This window comes from Stegostoma tigrinum, chromosome 10 (assembly GCF_030684315.1).
Source record: "Stegostoma tigrinum isolate sSteTig4 chromosome 10, sSteTig4.hap1, whole genome shotgun sequence".
NCBI lineage: Eukaryota > Metazoa > Chordata > Chondrichthyes > Orectolobiformes > Stegostomatidae > Stegostoma > Stegostoma tigrinum.
The window spans coordinates 40,431,234-40,450,847 of record NC_081363.1 but is presented as its reverse complement, the minus strand read 5'-3'; the positions used below and the strand labels follow the sequence as shown (position 1 = coordinate 40,450,847).

Sequence of the window (19,614 nt, the reverse complement as noted above, 5' to 3'; positions counted from 1 at the left end):
TGAAAATGGAACGCCGGCTGTGAGAGGGGATTGCAAACAGGAATTGACAAGCAATGACCGATTGTGAATCACTGGGTGAAAGTCATGTGATATGCCCAACCTTTGTGTGTTTGAACTTAAGCTTTCTCAGTAGACAAGCGGCTGAGACGCTGATGAGAAGTGACCCACGTGAGTTCCCTCCTTCCTCCCAAATAAGCTTACCTCATAAACTTTGAACCCTATTTGCTGATGATGACCATGCAGGGATCTGCTTGAAACTGATTGAAAGAGGCAAACCCCACATTCTTTTCTCCAAGGGAGCAGCCAAATCATACATTTGTATTTTTTAAATTGAAAGACCATCAAATTCACCCAGAAGCCAGCTGAGACATTAATCTTTTAGTTTTTAGAGTTTTTAGATTTTATTGTCATGTGTGCCCGAGTACAGGAATGCAGGAATTCAAGTGAAAAGTGTAAGGTCACCACTCTTCAATGCTGTCTTAGTACATAAAGACAAGACTAAACAAAACAGAAGCAGAAACTAAAGAAACACCCAAAAGAAATCAAAACATCTAGATTACTCCCTGCCTCTGTCATGAGTCCTCGCTGCCAGAAAAACAAAGCCACAAAATCATCTGTGAACACAGGCCCCATATGCCACCATCACCTTCAGGTACCCGTGCCCAGCCATGGTCTGGAGCTGTACCACCACTGCTGGAACCATGTGGCTGTTCTTCAGTGCCATTTGCCTCTGCCGACATCGTCATCGGTGCCAGGAATCCGCACAGGGCAAATCTCGCCGCTGAAGCAGCAGGGTCCTGAACCTGGCGCAAACTTGACACCGGGCCCACCCCAATGAAGTTGACATTGCTGCCGCTGCCACCTCCTGGGACCACCATTTCAGCAAAGAAACCCACTATCGCCAATCCCCTGCTCCTACTGCTGCCAACACTCCAGGGAACAGCTACCGCTGCTGCCAACACTATGGGGAGGGGACCTCTCCCACTGAAAAGAGGGAAAAAAAGAGAAAAAGTTGAAAAACAATAGAAGAAGACTAAACAAGAAAGGCAGACAGAAGTAGACAATCCCTGAGCACAGGACTCAGGCCCAAAACCTTCTGCTCCATTCTGACATCTTGGAATTACAATCTTCACAGACTGTATACCCTATGTCTACTTCTCTGAACGCTAATCTGACTAATCTGTCCTTCCCACTGTGTAATCCCTATCCCTGTGAATGTGTGAACTTCAAGTATATGTGTGTGTTAAGGTCTGAATGTATTTTATTATCTCACTCAGATTGCTTTCAATGTAATGAAGCTAATGTCTTTCTTTGTGTCAACTCAAGAAAATCTGTCCAGTTGGTTCTTTGATGATCATAGCAGAAACAGATAAATGCTTACTGAACTAGTGAGTTATTCCTTTTCAACAAATTCTACGTGATCTAACAAGGAGATTAAGAAAAGGGGAGCTATTTGGTACCTCCTCATTTCATTATAACAATAGTATAAATATAAACTTTTGTTGTTGTAGATCATCAGAAATTATAGAAAGCACTTAAGAATTACCTAACTATGTCATAACATAAATGATTGGTGGGTCAGAGGGAAATATTTTCAAAAATTATGCTTATTAATCCCCTACTATTCTATTGCTCGTTAAGGTGGATGTATCATATTGTAAAATACACTTTAAATATTCAGAATTGTGCCATAAAAACTGTGGTAATCACACAATCAGTAATTTATTTTGCAAATAATCTTCAAATAAAGCCACGCTGAGCTTCTTTTAATTAGAAAAGTTAAATGCGTCCTTAAAATACTTTTTACTAAAAACACCAAGAACATATTGAAAATTTGTTTCTTTGCAAACCTATCTATAGTATATAAGCAGTAACATTTAAAAATGTGATGATCTTGTGAGACCTCTTATTAATGTTCATAAGCAAGTGATATTTCTAGAAAAAGAAGAAAAGACCACTGAGGCGCTTGTAATTGAAATATAAATGGAGATTTTAAAGTATCAGGAGATCATTCAGGCAATCTTCCAAGGCTTGGTTATGGAGGGCGTGACATGGACAGATGTAGGCAACAGCATATGTTTTGTTGCAGAGGCTGAGTTGTGGGTTTCATTCAGGACTAAAGAGAATTTTATAACTTGCCTTTTCCCATCTTAGTTTCTCGCCTCAAAGAAGAAAAGTTGAGTGGCACGGTGGGATGGTTAGTGGGTAATTGTTGAATAAGGAATCTCAAGAGAGTAGGTTGATGAACTGATGATTAAAAACATAAATGACTGTGTATTTTTTTAAACTGGAGTATAGGCTGTGTGTTTACTCCAAAAAAGTTATGGATGCTTCAACACAAATTTGTGTCTGCTCTAGGTCAATATTCAGTTTAACTGTTGCCAATTGAAAAAGGAACGCAATGATTAAAATTCTCAGAACTGCATTGGAATTCATCTCCCAGTAGCAGAAGACACAGTGTCATTCAAATATTAACATGACATCAGCTTTCCACATCTTATCTCCGGTTCCTATTGGTAAAATCCACTACACCCTGTATCTCCATAGCAACATGAACAATTCAGTATTCAGGAGGCAAAAGAGGTGACTGTGCTGAAACTGACTTTCATAGATTTATTCATTAAAGTGTTACATTACTGCAGGATTCTTAGCTTTCATTAAGTTCAACAATTGCATTGGTGCAAGAAAAAGATACTATCCTATGGATAATAAGTGTGAGGGCCTGTTCTGAGGAAGGCTCACTGGACCTAAGGCTTTGACTCAGGTTTTTTCTCTCAGATGCAGCCAAACTTGCTGAACTTTTCCAGCAACTTCTGGTTTTGTTATTGAGGACCTCTAACGCTGGATTCAACTAAGAAAAAAAGTTCAGCCGCGGTGTATGGATTATATCACATTAACATTTGTACTGTGTACTTTATCTTACTATCATACTAAATTCAACTTTCAAATGAACAAAGTCCAGTCACCTTTATTATGCCATATGCCTTTATTATACAACACCAGAAACCTAAACATTGTTTGGCTTCAGTAAACAAATATAATCATCCCACAAAACAAGATCATTTAGCTTTAACAGTTTTTCTGTTTCAAACAATCTAAATTCATGTTTCCAATCGAGTTACTTTACTAAGCCTAGTATTCAGCTTTTCAGCTCTCTCTCATTTGTTATTGAGATGTTATTTTTATGCATTATTGGATGTAAACCACGTGGCGGAAGAGCTATCTGCTTCAATACCTGGGCAAATTGTTAACTGTTATGAAAACCAGGCTGGTTTTGAAGAAAAGTCATACTGAACTTGAAAAGTTAAATCTGTTTCTCTCTCCATAGATGCTGCAAGACCTGTTGAGTTTCTCCTGCATTTTTGCATTTTTTTTTGGATTCCAGCAGTTGCAGTATTTTGTTTTTAATTGGTTCACTAATGTTCTTGAGGGAGGGATCTTACAACATTAATGCAACTGATTTACATGTGACTCCAGCTCTGCACTACATGGTTTCCTTAAGGTCCTCTAAAGTGATCAGTGCATCATTCAGCCGGAAGTGCAAGCATTGACAATAACAAACACTTTTTTTTAATTTTAACTTGGTGTAGACAAATGCAGCCTTTCCCAAATGCAGAAAACAAATTTTAAATTACAAAAAAAGCATTAAAATTCCTTGTAAAGTAAAATTCATCCTATAAAACAAAATAACATTTTAAAATTCACTTCAGTTTTGTGGAAAGACCAGTATTAATTGCTTATCTCCAAACATACCTGAAAAAATGCTGACAAGCCAAAATCTTGAACCAGTGAAATCCTTATGGAAATGGTAGAATCCCATAGTGGTGTTGGCCATGGGGTTCCAGGATTTTAATCCAGCAATGATGACAAAACTGCAACATATTTTCAAGTCAGGATGTTGTATGATTTGGAGGTGAACGTTGTGGTGTTCTTGCGCAACATGAGTTTGAGAGTTCCAAGATAATAAAATGTGAGGCTGGATGAACAGAGCAGGCCCAGCAGCATCTCAGGAGCACAAAAGCTGACGTTTCGGGCCTAGACCCTTCTTCAGAGAGGGGTCTAGGCCCGAAACGTCAGCTTTTGTGCTCCTGAGATGCTGCTTGGCCTGCTGTGTTCATCCAGCCTCTCATTTTATTATCTTGGAATTCTCCAGCATCTGCAGTTCCCATTATCTATGAGTTTGAGAGTTAATTGTTAAAGAGCTCTGGTGAATTGTGTATCTGGAACCTGGCATGTACTACAGGCAAGGTGCACAAATCATGGTGAGATGAATATTTATGGTGTTCTGGATGCTGTTGACCTCCTTGAGTGTTGTTGATGCTGCACTTATCCAGACAACTGGAAAGTATTACATCACACTTCTCACTTGTGCCTTGTCGATGACATGCTACATATAATGTGACTGATTCAGTTAAGTTTCTAGTGAATGGAAAACACCAAAATATTGGGGACTCAGTGACTTTAATAAAAAACACTTTGCTATTATAAAGCACTTTCTCACAGCCACCTGATTTTCCACTTTTTGAAGCACATTTACGATTGTAAAGTAGGACATAGGGTAGCTAATGTGAGCATGGCAAAACTTCCATAAACAGGATATTTAGTCTAAGTTTAACATTTGATCCAAAAGGTGGCATCTCTCACATTGTGGTTTTTAGTTCATATTATGATGGCTTATCGGCTTTGATTTTGTACCCAGGCTGTGAAAGGGGATTCAAACCTGAAACCTTGTGATCTGAAACAAGAGTGCTACTGGTGCACCCATTGCCAACTCTCTCACGATAAAGCTGGTTGGTTAGATTCTCACTTGCTGGACAGTGTCTAGTACTTGCTTAGTGCGAATGATGTTGTTTGACCTGATGAAGTGAAACATTATGGGGGTCTGAAGTCAATACTGATGCTCCCAGATGTTTCTGGGACATAGTCTAAAAGATATGATTATGTGGTTATGATAGAAATAAATATGCCAGAGTTTTGCTTTTAGAGCTTAAAGAATGCCTTTCTGAAATTTGGGAAAAAATCCCCAGATATTAATCAGGAGGCACTGCAAGATCAACTGAGAAGGATGTGCCCTCTATCGCATTCCAGTCTGTTGCTTAATATCATGCCAGGCGGCTTGTCAATTTTTATTGTTGTAATTTTATGCAGAAGTTGATAGCCAGAGACTATTTCCCAGGGCAGAAATGGCTAGCACGAGGGGTCATAGTTTTAAGCTGGTTGGAGGAAAGCATAGAGGGGATGTCAGAGGCGGGTTCTTTACACAGAGAGTTGTGAGAGCATGGAATGCGTTGCCAGCAGCAGTTGTGGAAGCAAGGTCATTGGGGTCATTTAAGAGACTGCTGGACATGCATATGATCACAGAAATTTGAGGGTGCATACATGAGGATCAATGGTCGGCACAACATTGTGAGCTGAAGGGCCTGTTCTGTGCTGTACTGTTCTATGTTCTCTATGTTCTATGTTCTCTAAGTTTGATAAAGCCGAATGGTTATCCAGGCTATTTCTGAGGGTGCTTAAGAGTCAACCATACAGTAGTGGATCCAGAATCAAGTGTGGACTAGACCGGGTAAACTCTCCCGGAAGTGTATACCAGATAGGTTTTATGACAATTCATTTGTTACAAAAACAGTACTGCTGATTTTCTTTTCTTTGTTTAAGTAATTAATTTTAAATATTGCTGAAAAAAGACAGATTTTACTTTGTGCAAGATACAAGATGAAAAGCTTCAACAAAATGTGCCTATTTCAGCAATACTCAAGCCCTCTAATACCAAATGGGTATTTAAGTTTTTAAAGTCTCAGTGTCATGATGGGATTTGATTTAATGGGCAGGATTCTTCCTGAAGGGCCCAGGTGATACCTTGCATTTCAAATGGGAACCAGAGGCCTGCACTGTAGGAGAAACAATTTCCCGCCCGTGATTTTCTTTGAATTGGCCAACTGATGGCGAGTTAAAAATGGTGGACAGGCTCCCAATGTCAGAGGCAAAAAAAAACCAAAAGTACTGTGGATGCTGTAAATCAAGAACAAAAACAAAGTTGCTGGAAAAGCTCAGCACGTCTGGCAGCATCTGTGAAGGTAAAAAACAGAGTTAATGTTTCGGGCCTGGTGGCCCTTCCTCAGAACTGAGCTGAATTGAACTGAGTTCTGAGGAAGGATCACCGGACCCGAAATGTTAACTCTGTTTTTTGCTTCACAGATGCTGCCAGACCTGCTGAGCTTTTCCAGCAACTTTGTTTTTGTTCCCAATGCTGGAGGGTCAGTTGGAGGCCTTGCAGTTTGACAGAAATGTGAGAAATAGGATACTGAAAGTGAAGATGCTGCCTCTAACTTATACAAATTTACAATGAAAGCAAGCCTTCACCGCTGTGGGGTTGTGGGGGAATGGGGGTGAATGTCTCCACAGAATGATTTCTGGCTGCTGTTGACACCAGGTGAGCAGACAGGGCCACTAAAACTGACTAGACAACATCATTCACACCAAACAAGTGCTAGGAGGCTTTCTTCAAGCAGGCAAACTATTTCCTGCCTCCCCCAGGCACTTGGAGAGTGATGGAAAATCCATTTTCCTCATCAATTAGCTTTCTGTTGCTTGTGGTTGGATAACCTTGTCATCCCCGTTTTCTGTCCAAGAAAATGGTGGAATTAAGCCAGGGAGCTCACTTGCTGGCCAGGAACAGGGAATTCTGTGCGTGCCTGGTCAGGGGCTTGAAATTCAGTCCTGCTTCTCTGGATCATTAGTCCTAGAGTCTGCATTACGAGTGAGAAACTGAAGCATTATGTTACCATAATTGTATTGATACATCACAAAGTGTATCACTTCCTCTGAATAATTGAACAACTGTCTGTAGACCAAATGAAAAGTAAGTGAATTGCAGGTGACTTTAATATCAAAATGATGCCAATGAATGGAAAATTGTTGATTGATAAAGAAATGATGGGTATTTTTTAACAAGTTTTAACAAATCTCTAATTTATTTCTGTAATGTTTAGACATTCCAATAAATAGAAACTTGGTAGGGAACCGGAATCCCCAGAGTGCGTGTTTGTTCCATTTGCAGACTCCAGGATGCTTCTTTCATTTCAGGCAATCACATGCAGAAAGGGTTGCAAACTGTGTAGCTCAGACTATGAGCCCAGCTCCTCCAGCAGCTGTCAGCACTAGAGCACGTCTGCAAGGCTGAGAGCCAAGTGGATAGCCCAGCTCTTAATGTAGCTCACAGCTTAATGTTGTGCAGGCAGCGAGGGCGGGAATGGATCACTGACAACCAGTCATGAAGTCTGTTCAACGCAACCGCAGCCAAATCTATGGTACTAGGTGTGGCTCAGCAATAAAGGGGGCAGGGAGAGTTGTGGAAAATGAATCATAATAGCAGAGTTCTATAGCTAGGAGATCAGACAGATATTTCCATGGCTACAACAGTGCATCCAAGATGCTGTGGTATCTGAATATTTCCTGGGTCAACACGGTTCCACTGAGTGACGAAGCAGACAATGACAATCTGGTTCAGGAGAATGAGGTGGGACAAGTAAATCAAGTGGCAGTCAAGGAACTTTTAAGAATAGTGATCATATTATCAGAAGATTTAGTCATAGGGCCATACAGCATAGAAACAGGCCCTTCTACCAATCATGTCTATGCCAACAATAAACATCAAACAACACTAATTCCATTTACCCACACTTGGTCCAAAGCCTCCTGTGGCCTGGCGTTTTAAGTGGTTATCCTGAAGCTTCTTAAATGTCATGAGATTACCTGCCTCCACCATCCTCTCAGGGAGCACGTTCCATATTTCTACCATGCCCTGGCTGAAAAAAAAACTTTCTCAGATTTCTTCTAAACCACTTACTCCACATCTTAGACTTATGCCCTCTGGTCTTAGACACGTCTGCCATGGGGAAGAGATTCTCACAATGTGCTTTGTCTATACCTCTCATAATTCTTTGTACTTCAATCAGATCACCCTCCTCAGCCTCCTCTGCTCCAAGGAAAACAAACCCAGCCTATCCAGTCTCTCCTTGTAACTGAGACTTTTCATCCCAGATAACATCCTGGTCAATCTCCTCTTCACCCTCTCTGGTGCAATCACCTCCTTCTGATAGTGTGCTGACCAGAGCTGCACATAGCATTCAATCTGTGATCTAACCAATGTTTCATAGCATTGTGACAAGACTTCCTTGCTCCTATATTTTAATGCCCGGCTAATGAAGGCAAGCATCCCGTGTGCTTTCTTCACCACTCTGTCTACCTGAGTGGACACTTTCAGGGATCTGTGGACTTGTATACCAAGGTCCCGAGGGTCTATTGTTCAGTGTGTATATCCTTAGACCTCCCAAAATTCATCAACTTGTAAATATCAGGATTAAATTCCATCTGGCATTGATCTGCCCAATTTGTTATGGAAAAGAACTAGGAGCAGTTTAGAGAAAAAGAAGTGGTTAAATGGCCTAGCTCTGGAATACTCTGATTTATGGTGATTGGTAAAATAACCAGCAGTGATATGAGGGACACCCTTTTTATGCAGCAAGAAATTAGGATCTGGAGTAGCACTGTCACGGAATAGAGGTGGCTGATTAACTAGAGGCATTCAAAACACAATTGGATAAGCACCTGGAAATGAGAAACTTGCACAGTCATGGTCAAAGGGTCAGAACCAACTGAAGTGCTCGTGCATCAAGCCACATTTGGCACAAAAGGTCCAAATATCTCTTTTTGTGCTATAATCATTCTGTGTGAAATAATCACTCAGAAGCTGGTATCCCATCACCGAGTAACCCTTTATTTACACAAGCACCATATATGAACTCTGACCAGCTAGCTCAGGGCCAATCCCTAGAGTGAGGAGACTCTCTGAATCTCCTGATTATCCATGTCAACCAGGGATCCCTGGGTTAACAGTCGCAATCAGTGAGATCCAGCTGCAATATTCCAACTTGCCAACTTTTATACTCAATGTCCCAGCCAAAGAAGGCAAGCATGTTGTGCACTTTTTAAACTACTTTATCTGTTTGTGTTGGCACCTATGGACTTGCGCACCAAGATCTTTTTTATATCAATGTTCCGAAGGATCCTGCCATTTATTGTATACTTTTCTACATTGAAAAGATTTCTACTACTAAAAACGTTTGTTACGCAGCACGGGAGTGAAATTTTACTTTGGAATATGTGTTAAACATCTGGTAGTGGATGAATAACGACTTATACTCCCATCTAATTTCCTTCTCATTTATTGGCAATCCACTATCATCTGTTTTCCATCTCTCTACTGTGGTTGCATTTTATCTTATGCCCTAAATGTAAATCTTTTCTTAAATTATACAGTTTCTAAAGATATTGCAATACATTGGAAATATTTGGCAATCATTCTTTTAAAGTTAATCCTTCTTTATTCCTTTCTGAAGAAATTTCTTTTTTAAATTTGTTGCCTGTCAAAATATTAGTCAGTTCCTGTGCTGCTAAAAATACTTCTGGAAAATGTGGCTAGATGCAAAAGCAGTAAAGATTTGCATAATGCTTTGCAAATGTTAAAAATAATGTTGGGATTTAAGGTGATGACTACTGATTTCTTTTATTTGTTGACACCTGCAATTGCTGAGTGATTTTATATTACTGTTTCTAAAAAGATTACCTGAAGAAACCCATAAGTAACTCTCATAAAAATGCTACCATGCAAAATTTGGTTCAATTACCGCAACACTTTAAAAGGAATGCTGTTTATGAACACACAAGGCCATAATGCAGAGAGTCAGATTTGAAATCTTGGCTTTGATAATGATTAATAGTTAAGCATTATCAACTCCTAGCTTGACTGTTTTATGGAGCACTTTGTGGTCGAAAAATAGCATCAATTTTCCCAAGGACTATTAAAAATATCTTAATTTCCATGCCATTCAGAAGGAGGAAGTGTAGCAAGTGTGATGTCTTTAAAGCAAAGATAAAACAAAAGTCTATTTGTTTCTGTCCTAATGTTAATTCTAATGTTGAAAATCACGCTTCCATTGACAGCAAAGATAGAGATACTTTTGCATTTAAAACTATTCTTCTGGTATGACAGGCCTTTCAGGCACCTTCTGTTCTGTATCATTCTATGATTCCAGAATTCACATCTGAAAGAAACACAAAGTGTTTGACAGACTTCACAGGTCTGGCAGCATCTTTGGAGACAGAAACAGAGTTAATGTTTCGGGTCCAGTGTGACTCTTCTTCAGAACTGAAAGATATTGGGAATTTTTAGAAAATATATATTTGACAGAGGCAGAGGCCCACGCAAAAGTCAAAGAAGTTGTTAATGATGGAGAATGGGCAAAAGAGAAGTAAAATGGGTCTAAATTATGGTGTGAGAAGGAAGGAATGGGTCATCTCTAAGAGTAAAGTAAACAAGACATATATAAGGCAAAGCTGCCTGGTGATGGTGGTGTGGTAGCACGGAATGCAAGAAGAATGAGAGTAGACATAATGTGGTCAGGTTTCTGAAGTTATAATTTAGGCCTTTAGGTTGTAAATTGCCTAAGTAGAAAATGAGGCGTTCCCCAAGATTGTGTTGCGTTTTGTTGGAATATTGCAGCAGTCCCAGATCAGAAACATTAGCACCACAGTCTGATGAAGTGATAATTTGAAATGGCAAGAAACTTAGGAGGTCATTTCTACAGAAGAGCAGAGGTTTTCCACAAGGTGGCCACCAATTCTAAGTTTGGTATTGCCTATGTAAAGAAGACTGCATTGTTAACAATGAAGGCTAGTTTGGAAGAAGTATAAGTGAAATGCTACTTCATTTGGAAAGCTTGCTTTTGGACCTTGGACCGTGAGGAGGGAGAAGGTGAATGGGAAAATATTACACCTCCTGTAATTACCTCCTGTAATTGTATGAGAAGGTGCTATGGAGGAGTGAGTAAGTTAGGAATGATGGAGGAGAAGACAAGATGTCAAGGAGCATTCATTGTCTACTGAGTGCTGGCAGTGGAGGAGAGAGGCAGATGCATTTGTTGGTGACATCTTGCTGGAGGGAATTGATGAGGGATGATCCTTGAATACAGAGATGAGTAGGGTGCAGAGTAAGGGGAAAGCTATCATTGTTCCGTGAAGGAGGAGAAGGGGTAAGGGAAGAAGTGTGAGAGCTGAATCAGACATGGCTGAAGACCCCAATTCGGGTGTAACCTTGATTGAGGAAAAAGGAGGTCATGTTGGAAGGTGGACCATCAGAACAGATGCGACAGAGTCAAAGAAAATGGGAGAATGGAATGAAATCCTTGTATGAAGCAGGGTATGAAGAGGTATAGTCAAGGTAACTGTGAGTGTTATTGGGCTTGTAATGGATATCAGTGGACAACCTTTCCTCAAAAGTGGAAACAGTGAAGTCAATGAAGAGAAACAAAAGTGGGAGAAGGATAGAAATTTCTGATGAATTTTTCCATTGCTGGAAAAGAGCAGGAGCAGCACTGAACACATCATCATTGTATCAGTGTAAGAGTTGTGGGTGGGAGTCTGACTAGAACAGGAACAAGGAATATTCCACATACCCCTAAAGAGAACGGCATAGCTAGGACCATATCTCCAGAGTGATGTTATATTACAGCTAGTTCTCCTATAACACAATAATCCCTTTCTTGTGTGATCTCGCAGTATAGAAAATTGTCATAGAAAATCATGTCATAGGGAAATACCCGTACAGCAGAAGGTTTGCGTTACCCAAACAGCATCCACTATTCATCAATCACATTACAGCTAAATTGCATTAACAAAACATGGATTATGTTAGAACTACCTGATTGATTGATTGATTTTATTGTCACATGGACTGAAATACAGTGAAAAGCTTTGTTTACAAGTGGTGCTGGCAGATCACAGCAAGCAAAGAATGTACAGATCAAAAAGACTTGGAGGCATACAGGTTATTTATTTGAGGCCAGATTCCATTCAACAGCCTGATAACAGCCAGAAAGAAGCTGCTCCTGAACCAGCCTGTGCTTATGTTCAGGCTTCTGTATCTTTTGCCTGACGGAAAAAGTTGTAGGAGATCATTACCAGAGTGCAATGGGTCTTTGACGATGTTGGCCACCTTTCGGCAGCAGTGAGCCATGTAAATAGAGTCCATGGATGGAAGCTTGGCTTCCGTGATGGTCTGGGCTGTGCACACCACCTTCTGTAGTTTCTTATGGTCCTGGGCAGAGCAGTTGCCAGACCAGGCTGTTATGCACCCGGACGGTATGCTTTCAATGGTGCTCCTGTAAAAGTTGGTGAGGGACCTTATGGACATTCTCCGCTAACTATAGCTTTGCACTTCTGCAGAGCATGGCAGGTAAGTGGGTGCAGGGCCACGTTCCTCAGAAAATGTCAAATTTTTACATTAAATATAATTAGTTCTAAATGCTTTTTCTTAACCACACTAATTGCTAGATTTTAATATGAAAGGTTAGCGCAAGACACTTCCAAGAAGAAAAAGACAAAAGAAAAAATTAGATCAATCAGAAGATTGTTATTCAATGATGTCAAGCTTAGTTGGTCCTTAACCTGCTTACAAGAAGCAGATGTCAGAGGATCTATTTAACCTAATCTATTATATCAACTCATCAATTTCAGAGGACATGACTCTAAAATTAGTAATTCAGCAAATACATAATTTGACACAGAGAATGGATGATAAAGGCATCTCATGCACCTAGAATGCTTACTTCATACAGAATGTGATTAACACTCAAGAGAGCATAGCAAAGGTCAACAACCCTAGGTGGAATTAAGGATTAATGAAACGAGGTGCTTCTAGCCAGATAAACTACCATGGGCCAAATGGTCATTGTCTTCTGTAGCTATGCTGTGGACTAAGGATGCAGGTAGTTCTGCTATAATGCGTGTTTTGTTAACGCAAATATGCTGCAATGTGATTGATGAATAGTGGATGCTGCTTGGATAATGCAAACTTCCTGCTGGACCAGTATAGTGATTTTCTATAGCACAATTTTCTATAGTGTGAGGTCACTCAAAAACACAACTATTGCATTATAGGAGAATTACCTGTACACTGAAACAACATTTAAATATTTTATGCTTGTTTCCAGGATCACACTGCTACCATAAATTTAGTTACCTTGGATACCAGGACATGAAGAACTCTAATAGTGAGAATTGCAATTACTGTCACAGCAGAAGTATTATTATAATGAAGGGTTCAGTGAAGAAAGAATTGCAGGCACAGATAATGCTAACATACTTATCATCACTGCCACTCAAGGAGTCAAGGTAGGAAATCTAGAATTCTTCATGATCCTTTGTATTGATATCATTCCATTCCCACCCCTTCACCAATCCACCTTGCGTTCTTTTACGTGAATCCAGGAGCATGCATCTTTGCACCACTTGGGCATTTTTCATAAATATTGTGATTCATTCTAAAAATCATTTCTCAGTATGTAGGTATTATTCTTGAAATTGTAAAATTAAGAGACATTCAGCCGAGCGACTAACACATTCCTTCAATGATATCCAACATTCCACCCCTTCAAAGGGAATCCACTCAGTTCTTTACACCAGCATTGTCACTTTACCACCTTTAATATCTACATCATCTTACTCTTGCTCCCCCACTCTCTATACACTCACCAAATTGACCACAAATCTTTTCTGCATTTAACTCATCCATCCTGGTTCATCAAGACATCTTATCTATGAAGGCAACTAGTTCTTTAAATTGGTTCTAATATTAATGCTTAATTAAGTTTAATGCTTTACTGCGGGTGGGAATTTCTGATTTATTACGGAGAGTTTGTACGTGTAGTCTAATGACTGCCCTTGAAACAGAGCACCCATGTCAGAGAAGTTGCTGGAACTGGCAGTCAGAACATTATTAGTGAATAGTCTGTAGTAATTTTCTGGCTTGGTCCCTCAGGAGTGTTAGGAAATCAGCAGTGCAAACCCATCCCTAAACAGTTGATGTGCTCAGGGTTAAAAAATGTATGCTGCATAATAGGCTTTGGCACAGATATTAATATCAATTTCCTGCAAACTACATGATTTGAGGAATTGTTGTCAAGTTGGGATTTGATTGAAAACCACATGACATTTTGCTAATGTATGTCAGACATTTATACTTGCAGACACAATTTAAAGTCAAATGTTACAAACTGCATGATCTCAGCTAAGCATGAGTTGCAGTATAGTTGGTGTCCCTTTTGCTTCTCAACCAGAAGACAGACAGACAGACAGACAGACAGACACACACACACACACACACACACACACACACACACACACACACACACACACACACACACACACACACACACACACACACACTCTTCCCTGTGGGTGGGTTATCAGTCCTATTGAGATCATTGCAGGGAAAGAGTTGAAACTCGTCATGAGATCCAATAAAGATCAATATTAAAAGGTATGTGTGGACGATCCCAATTTCAAATTTCATAAGTGTTTAATTATCTTGGAAGCTAAAGGAAAATCACTAACCATTGGAAAAAGTTACGCAAGTAAATTCAATATCTTGGCTAATATTCTTCAAGAACTCTCCTTAGTAGTTGGGTCATTAAAGTTAATGACCCAAAATTAATACCTGGAAATAAAAACAAAACAAAAAAAAACTGAAACTGCCCAACTGGCCAGCCAGCATCTGCAAGAGCGACAAACAAAATTAACCATCACTGTGTTTTCTCCACTTCTGTCCTTGCTTAAAGCTTATTACATCTCTAACATTTTTCTGGTTCTGATTAAAATGATGCAGTAGCCTATTTAAAGTAAATTATTTTCAGTACAAGTGCAAGCTTTGTGATATTCCTGAACTAGGAATTTTATCATTTCGCTTAACAACTGTGAATGAAGTGCAATTTGACCCTTTCCTTCCCTTAAGTCATTGACCACTGCCTCAGGGTTGTGTCGTAGGCCCAAACACCTTCTGTTGCTCAATGATAATGGGAACTGCAGATGCTGGAGAATCTAAGATAACAAAGTGTGCAGCTGGATGAACACAGCAGGCCAAGCAGCATCTTAGGAGCACAAAAGCTGACGTTTCGGGCCTAGACCCTTCATCAGAAACGTCAGCTTTGGTGCTCCTAAGATGCTGCTTGGCCTACTGTGTTCATCCAGCTCCACACTTTGTTGAGCAACAGAAATAAGAGATAACAATGACTTTTACTTGATCATAGGTTCAAAATTGGTGATGTTCACTATAGTTGCCCGACGCTCAGCAGCATTTGCAACTCCTCAGATACTGAAGCAGCTCATGTCCAAATGCAGGAAGACGTGGAAAATATCTAGGCTTGGTTTCACAAAAGGCAAGTAACATTTCCCCATAAAGTACCAGCAATGACCAATTAGAGAATCTAACCATCACCCTTTGACATTCAATGGCATTATTATCACTGAAATTTCCACTATCAATATCCTGAAGTTATCAATTACCAGAATCTGAACTGAAAACACCATATATAAGTTCTGAGGAAGGGTCACCGGACCCGAAACGTTAACTCTGTTTTCTCCTCTACAGATGGTCCCAGACCTGCTGAGCTTTTTCAGCAACTTCCTGATTTACAGCATCCGCAGTTCTTTTGGTTTTTATATAGCATATATAAGGACTGTAGTTACAAGGGCAGTTTAAAGGCCAGGAATGCTGCAACAAGAAATTTATTTCCTGACATCCCAAAATCTGTTCGCAATCCAGAAAGCATATGTCGAGAATTTGGGAGAATGCTTCCCACTTTCCAAGATGAGGGAAGCTCCAACAATATTTAAGGACACCGCCCAGGACAGGCAGCTGGTTGATTGGCAACACCTCAGTAACAGCAGTCGTATCATCGACAAGATGCAATCGATGCACTGCAGAAATGGATTAGAATTTGAATTAAATTAGGTTTATTGTCATTTGAACTTACAGGAGTACAGTGAAAAGTTTACAAAATTGCCACTTAAGGCACCATTTTAGGCACAAAGGTACCTAAATACAGGATCTTAGCAGTAAATTAGAAAAATAAAGAAGTAAATAGTTCAGCATTACAGTCCTTTCAGCAGATCTTACCGAGCCAAGCCTCCAGACTCTGCCAGGCCTCACCACCTCCAGTTGTGCCAGCCTTTACCTCCCATCTGCACTGGGACCACCCCCAAACCTGAGTCGGGAACTCGCCACCAGTCCATGCCTGGCCTCACCTTCAGCACACACACTACATCATGTCCAGATTGCACTGGGGCCACATCTCCGTACTGTGCCGGCCCTCACCCCTATGCCGCGCCAGGCCTCTCCTCCATACCACGCCGGCCCACACCCCATACCGCACCAGGCCTCTCCTCCATACCATGCCGGCCCACACCCCATACTGTGCCGGGCCCCTCCTCCATACTGTGCCGGGCTCCTCTTCCATACTGTGCTGGGCCCCTCCTCCATACTGTGCTGGGCTCCTCTTCCATACTGTGCTGGGCCCCTCCTCCATACTGCGCCAGTCCTCACCCCCATACCGCACCAGGCCTCTTCTCCATACCGTGCCGGCTCTCACCCCAATATCGCGCCAGGCTTCTCCTCTATACCGCGCCAGCCCTCACCCCATACTGTGCCGGGCCCCTCCTCCATACCACGCCGGACCTCACCTCCGTACCGCGCCATCCCTCACCTCCCTACCGCGCCGGCCCTCACCTTCATATTCCTCTGGCCCTAACCGCCATACCACACAGGGCCTCACCTCTAGTCCATGCCTTGCCTCCAGTACACACCTAGACCTCGCCTCCAGATCACACTGGGACTGCACCTCTGGACTACACAGGGCCTCACCTCCAGTCTGTGCTGGTACCACCCTCCAGTCTGTACTGGAACCACCCTCCAGTCCACACTGGGACCTCGCTTCCAGACAGTGCCAGGACCTCGCCTCTGCAAACCACCAAGTCCCCACTGTGGGCCTATTGTAGCGCCACTTCGCGCACCAAGCCCTGCCATAACCGACAAACCACCACGTTCTTGAGTCCAGGCTCTGGGCCTACCAAAGCCAGGAGCTCTTATTCCTGGTACTGCTGCTGCAATGACTCTCCGACACCGGTCTGGCTTCCTCTCAACATTAGATGTAAGCAAAATGAAAGAAAAAGAAAGAAAAGGAGAGAGAGAGAGAGAGAGAGAGAGAGAGAGAAGGATATGGGTAGCCTGGAGCATATGGGCTCAGGAGCCCTTACACTCCCCACCATGCTGATGCTGCCATCTTAGGCAGCACCTTCCAAACTCACAACAAGTATCATCTAGAAGAACAAGGGCTGCAAATACATACGAACAGCACCTACAATTTCCCTTTCAAGTCAATACATCACTATTCCTTGGGGCTGGATCAAAATCTCGGAACTCCTTCCTTATTATCACTATAAGTGTAACTACACAACCAACTTTTCAAGAGTAATCTGGAGATGAGCAAATGCTGGCCCAGCCAGTGACATCTACATCTCATGAATGCATAAAAATATCTTATCTTTTTAAGTTTCATTAATGGAAATCTACATGAAAACAAAACTTGATTAAACACATAAACAAAAGAGGTGGAAGTAAAATTAATGTGTCTATTAAGGCCTTGGTAGAAATAACAATGTATGTCAAAAGCTTAAGATTTAACAAAATTTATGAGATAGAAAGAAACAATCTCCTTTCTTTTGCTACTGGCAGAAAAGACTATTAATGTGTCTGCAAGTGATTAGACTTAACAAGTTATAAAATGATGAATGAAACAAAATTGATTTAAATAAATTTGTGTTTAGATATGATTTGAACAGACAGTTGGCACTTAGTAAAATAGTAGAGGCTATCTACTACTGAGAGCACCAACTGTTTGAAAACCTTGAACAGAATTGCTAATGAGCTCCGAGTGTCTCTCCCATGCAGAAATCTCCTTGTTAGTGAGCTTTAGCCATCCAGAAAATACTCTGCAACTGTAGCTGCACAGGAAAAAGGTCACAGCCATCAGTCTGAATCAAAATCATGCGGTACCTAAACTCATAATAGCATGAGTTATGAGTCACTACATAAACGGCAAGCTCACAAAAAGGAAGCACAATTTTGAGGAAGAACTCAACTTTTATGAATTGTCTACCTTGCAAAGAATTAAACATTTGTTTGCTTTAGTCTCAGAGTACATTGTAACAATAAATAATATTCACCTCACATATATTGATACATGTTCAAAAACTAAGAAATAATATAAATTTCCTTTCATAATTCTTCATTTATTGTTTTTCTTGTATTAAAGTTTATACATACTCAAATTTTTGTTCCATGGCAATTGGTTTATCCAAGCTTCAAATGCCGTTTTGCCTTGAAAGTGATATCCATGATGCCTGTTTCATAGATAGTAGGAACTGCAGATGCTGGAGAATCTGAGAATACAAGATGTAGAGCTGGATGAACACAGCAGGCCAAGCAGCATCAGAGGAACAGGAAGGCTGACGTTTCATCAGAGAGGGTTTAGGCTGAAATGTCAGCCTTCCTGCTCCTCTGATGCTGCTTGGCCTGCTGTGCTCATCCAACTCTGCACCTTGTTATACATGATGCCTGTGCAAATGTCTGGGGATAGCCACAATGTACACTGGATTTGATGAGAGTATTAGAGTGCACAGTGAATATCCATGAGATGTTTGCAGAAAATTGGACATCAAGAAGCCAATAAGACATTAGTGCTGCCATTTAGATTTTAATGATCATGTGAACACTGTCTCTTAAACACTGAATCAGCAGTACCTCCCACTTACCTCTCCCCTAGCAGCTCTATTTAATGGGATCTTCAACAGGATTGTTGCAAAATTATTTTACTAGCTTTGCTGTACAAATATTTGGTGTCTGAAGTTGTTTCAAGTACTTATAGTTTGCAGTGAGTGGTGTGGCACATCTCCTGATTTCAAGAATTCTGCACTTACCGGTGTTCTGAAGGTGGATAGAATATTTGTGGAGTGGGAGGCAGAGCTTAAGAATTTGGTGATCGTAAAATATTAGGGGGGAAAGCATTGCATGGTCCTTTTAAAAGATTGTGCTTTTTCTATGATTGGAGATGCCTGTGAGCAGCTTGAAAGTTTGCATGTACAGAGAGCACACAAATTGAAACATTTATAACAAATGTGCACAGCACACCAAGCAGCATTTTATACCAAGCCAACAAGTTTTTGAATTTAGCCAATCATTTTGAACCAGGCACTGAAATAATGAAAACCTAACAAATTTGAATCTGATAGCTTTGACAACCTAGGACCAATTCAATTGTAAGAAATTGATATGTCATCAGGGGTATTAAAGAAGGGAGCAGTTAGAAAACCAATAGAACTAACTGCCATTGGCTAGAGATTACAGCTCTTAGAGAAAGCATCTTCCATTCACAATGATCCAATGGCACTCCTAGCTAAGACTCCTAATAAAAGAATTGACAGAGAAAGCATTCCTGACAGAAGAATCGATGGAGAAGACAAGGAACATTTTGGAAGTTGTAACCTGACTGCAGTTTTGAGAGACTAAATTCTATTGTTTTGTTATATTTATTGGAACAGCATACTATTAGAATCTTGTGTTAATTGGGAATAGTTAGGAGTTAGAAGGGCATTTTTGGTTTGTTCATAGTTTAGTTAATTTGTTCAATGTTAGAGTTAGATAAATAAAGCGTTACTTGA

General features: G+C 40.7%; 1 protein-coding gene and 1 long non-coding RNA gene across 4 annotated transcripts in view; one reads left to right on the top strand and one right to left on the bottom strand.

The window, feature by feature from the left end:
* The window catches only part of LOC125455917 (uncharacterized), a 45,010-nt gene that overhangs the window by 13,194 nt on the left and 12,202 nt on the right, over window positions 1-19,614 (bottom strand). The window lies entirely within an intron of this gene.
* Window positions 1-19,614, top strand: part of LOC125455467 (small ribosomal subunit protein eS26) — an 88,529-nt gene that overhangs the window by 58,775 nt on the left and 10,140 nt on the right. Inside the window, exons 1-3 of one of the 2 annotated variants that reach the window (XM_059649124.1) lie at window positions 12,211-12,295; window positions 13,053-13,233; window positions 15,147-15,269. In XM_059649124.1, the coding sequence (XP_059505107.1) occupies window positions 12,289-12,295; window positions 13,053-13,233; window positions 15,147-15,258 (300 nt within the window). In that variant the 5' untranslated portion in view covers window positions 12,211-12,288 and the 3' untranslated portion in view covers window positions 15,259-15,269. Of the gene's footprint in view, window positions 1-12,210; window positions 12,296-13,052; window positions 13,234-15,146; window positions 15,270-19,614 lie in introns of those variants that run through there. The other variant, XM_059649123.1, reaches the window with a different exon arrangement.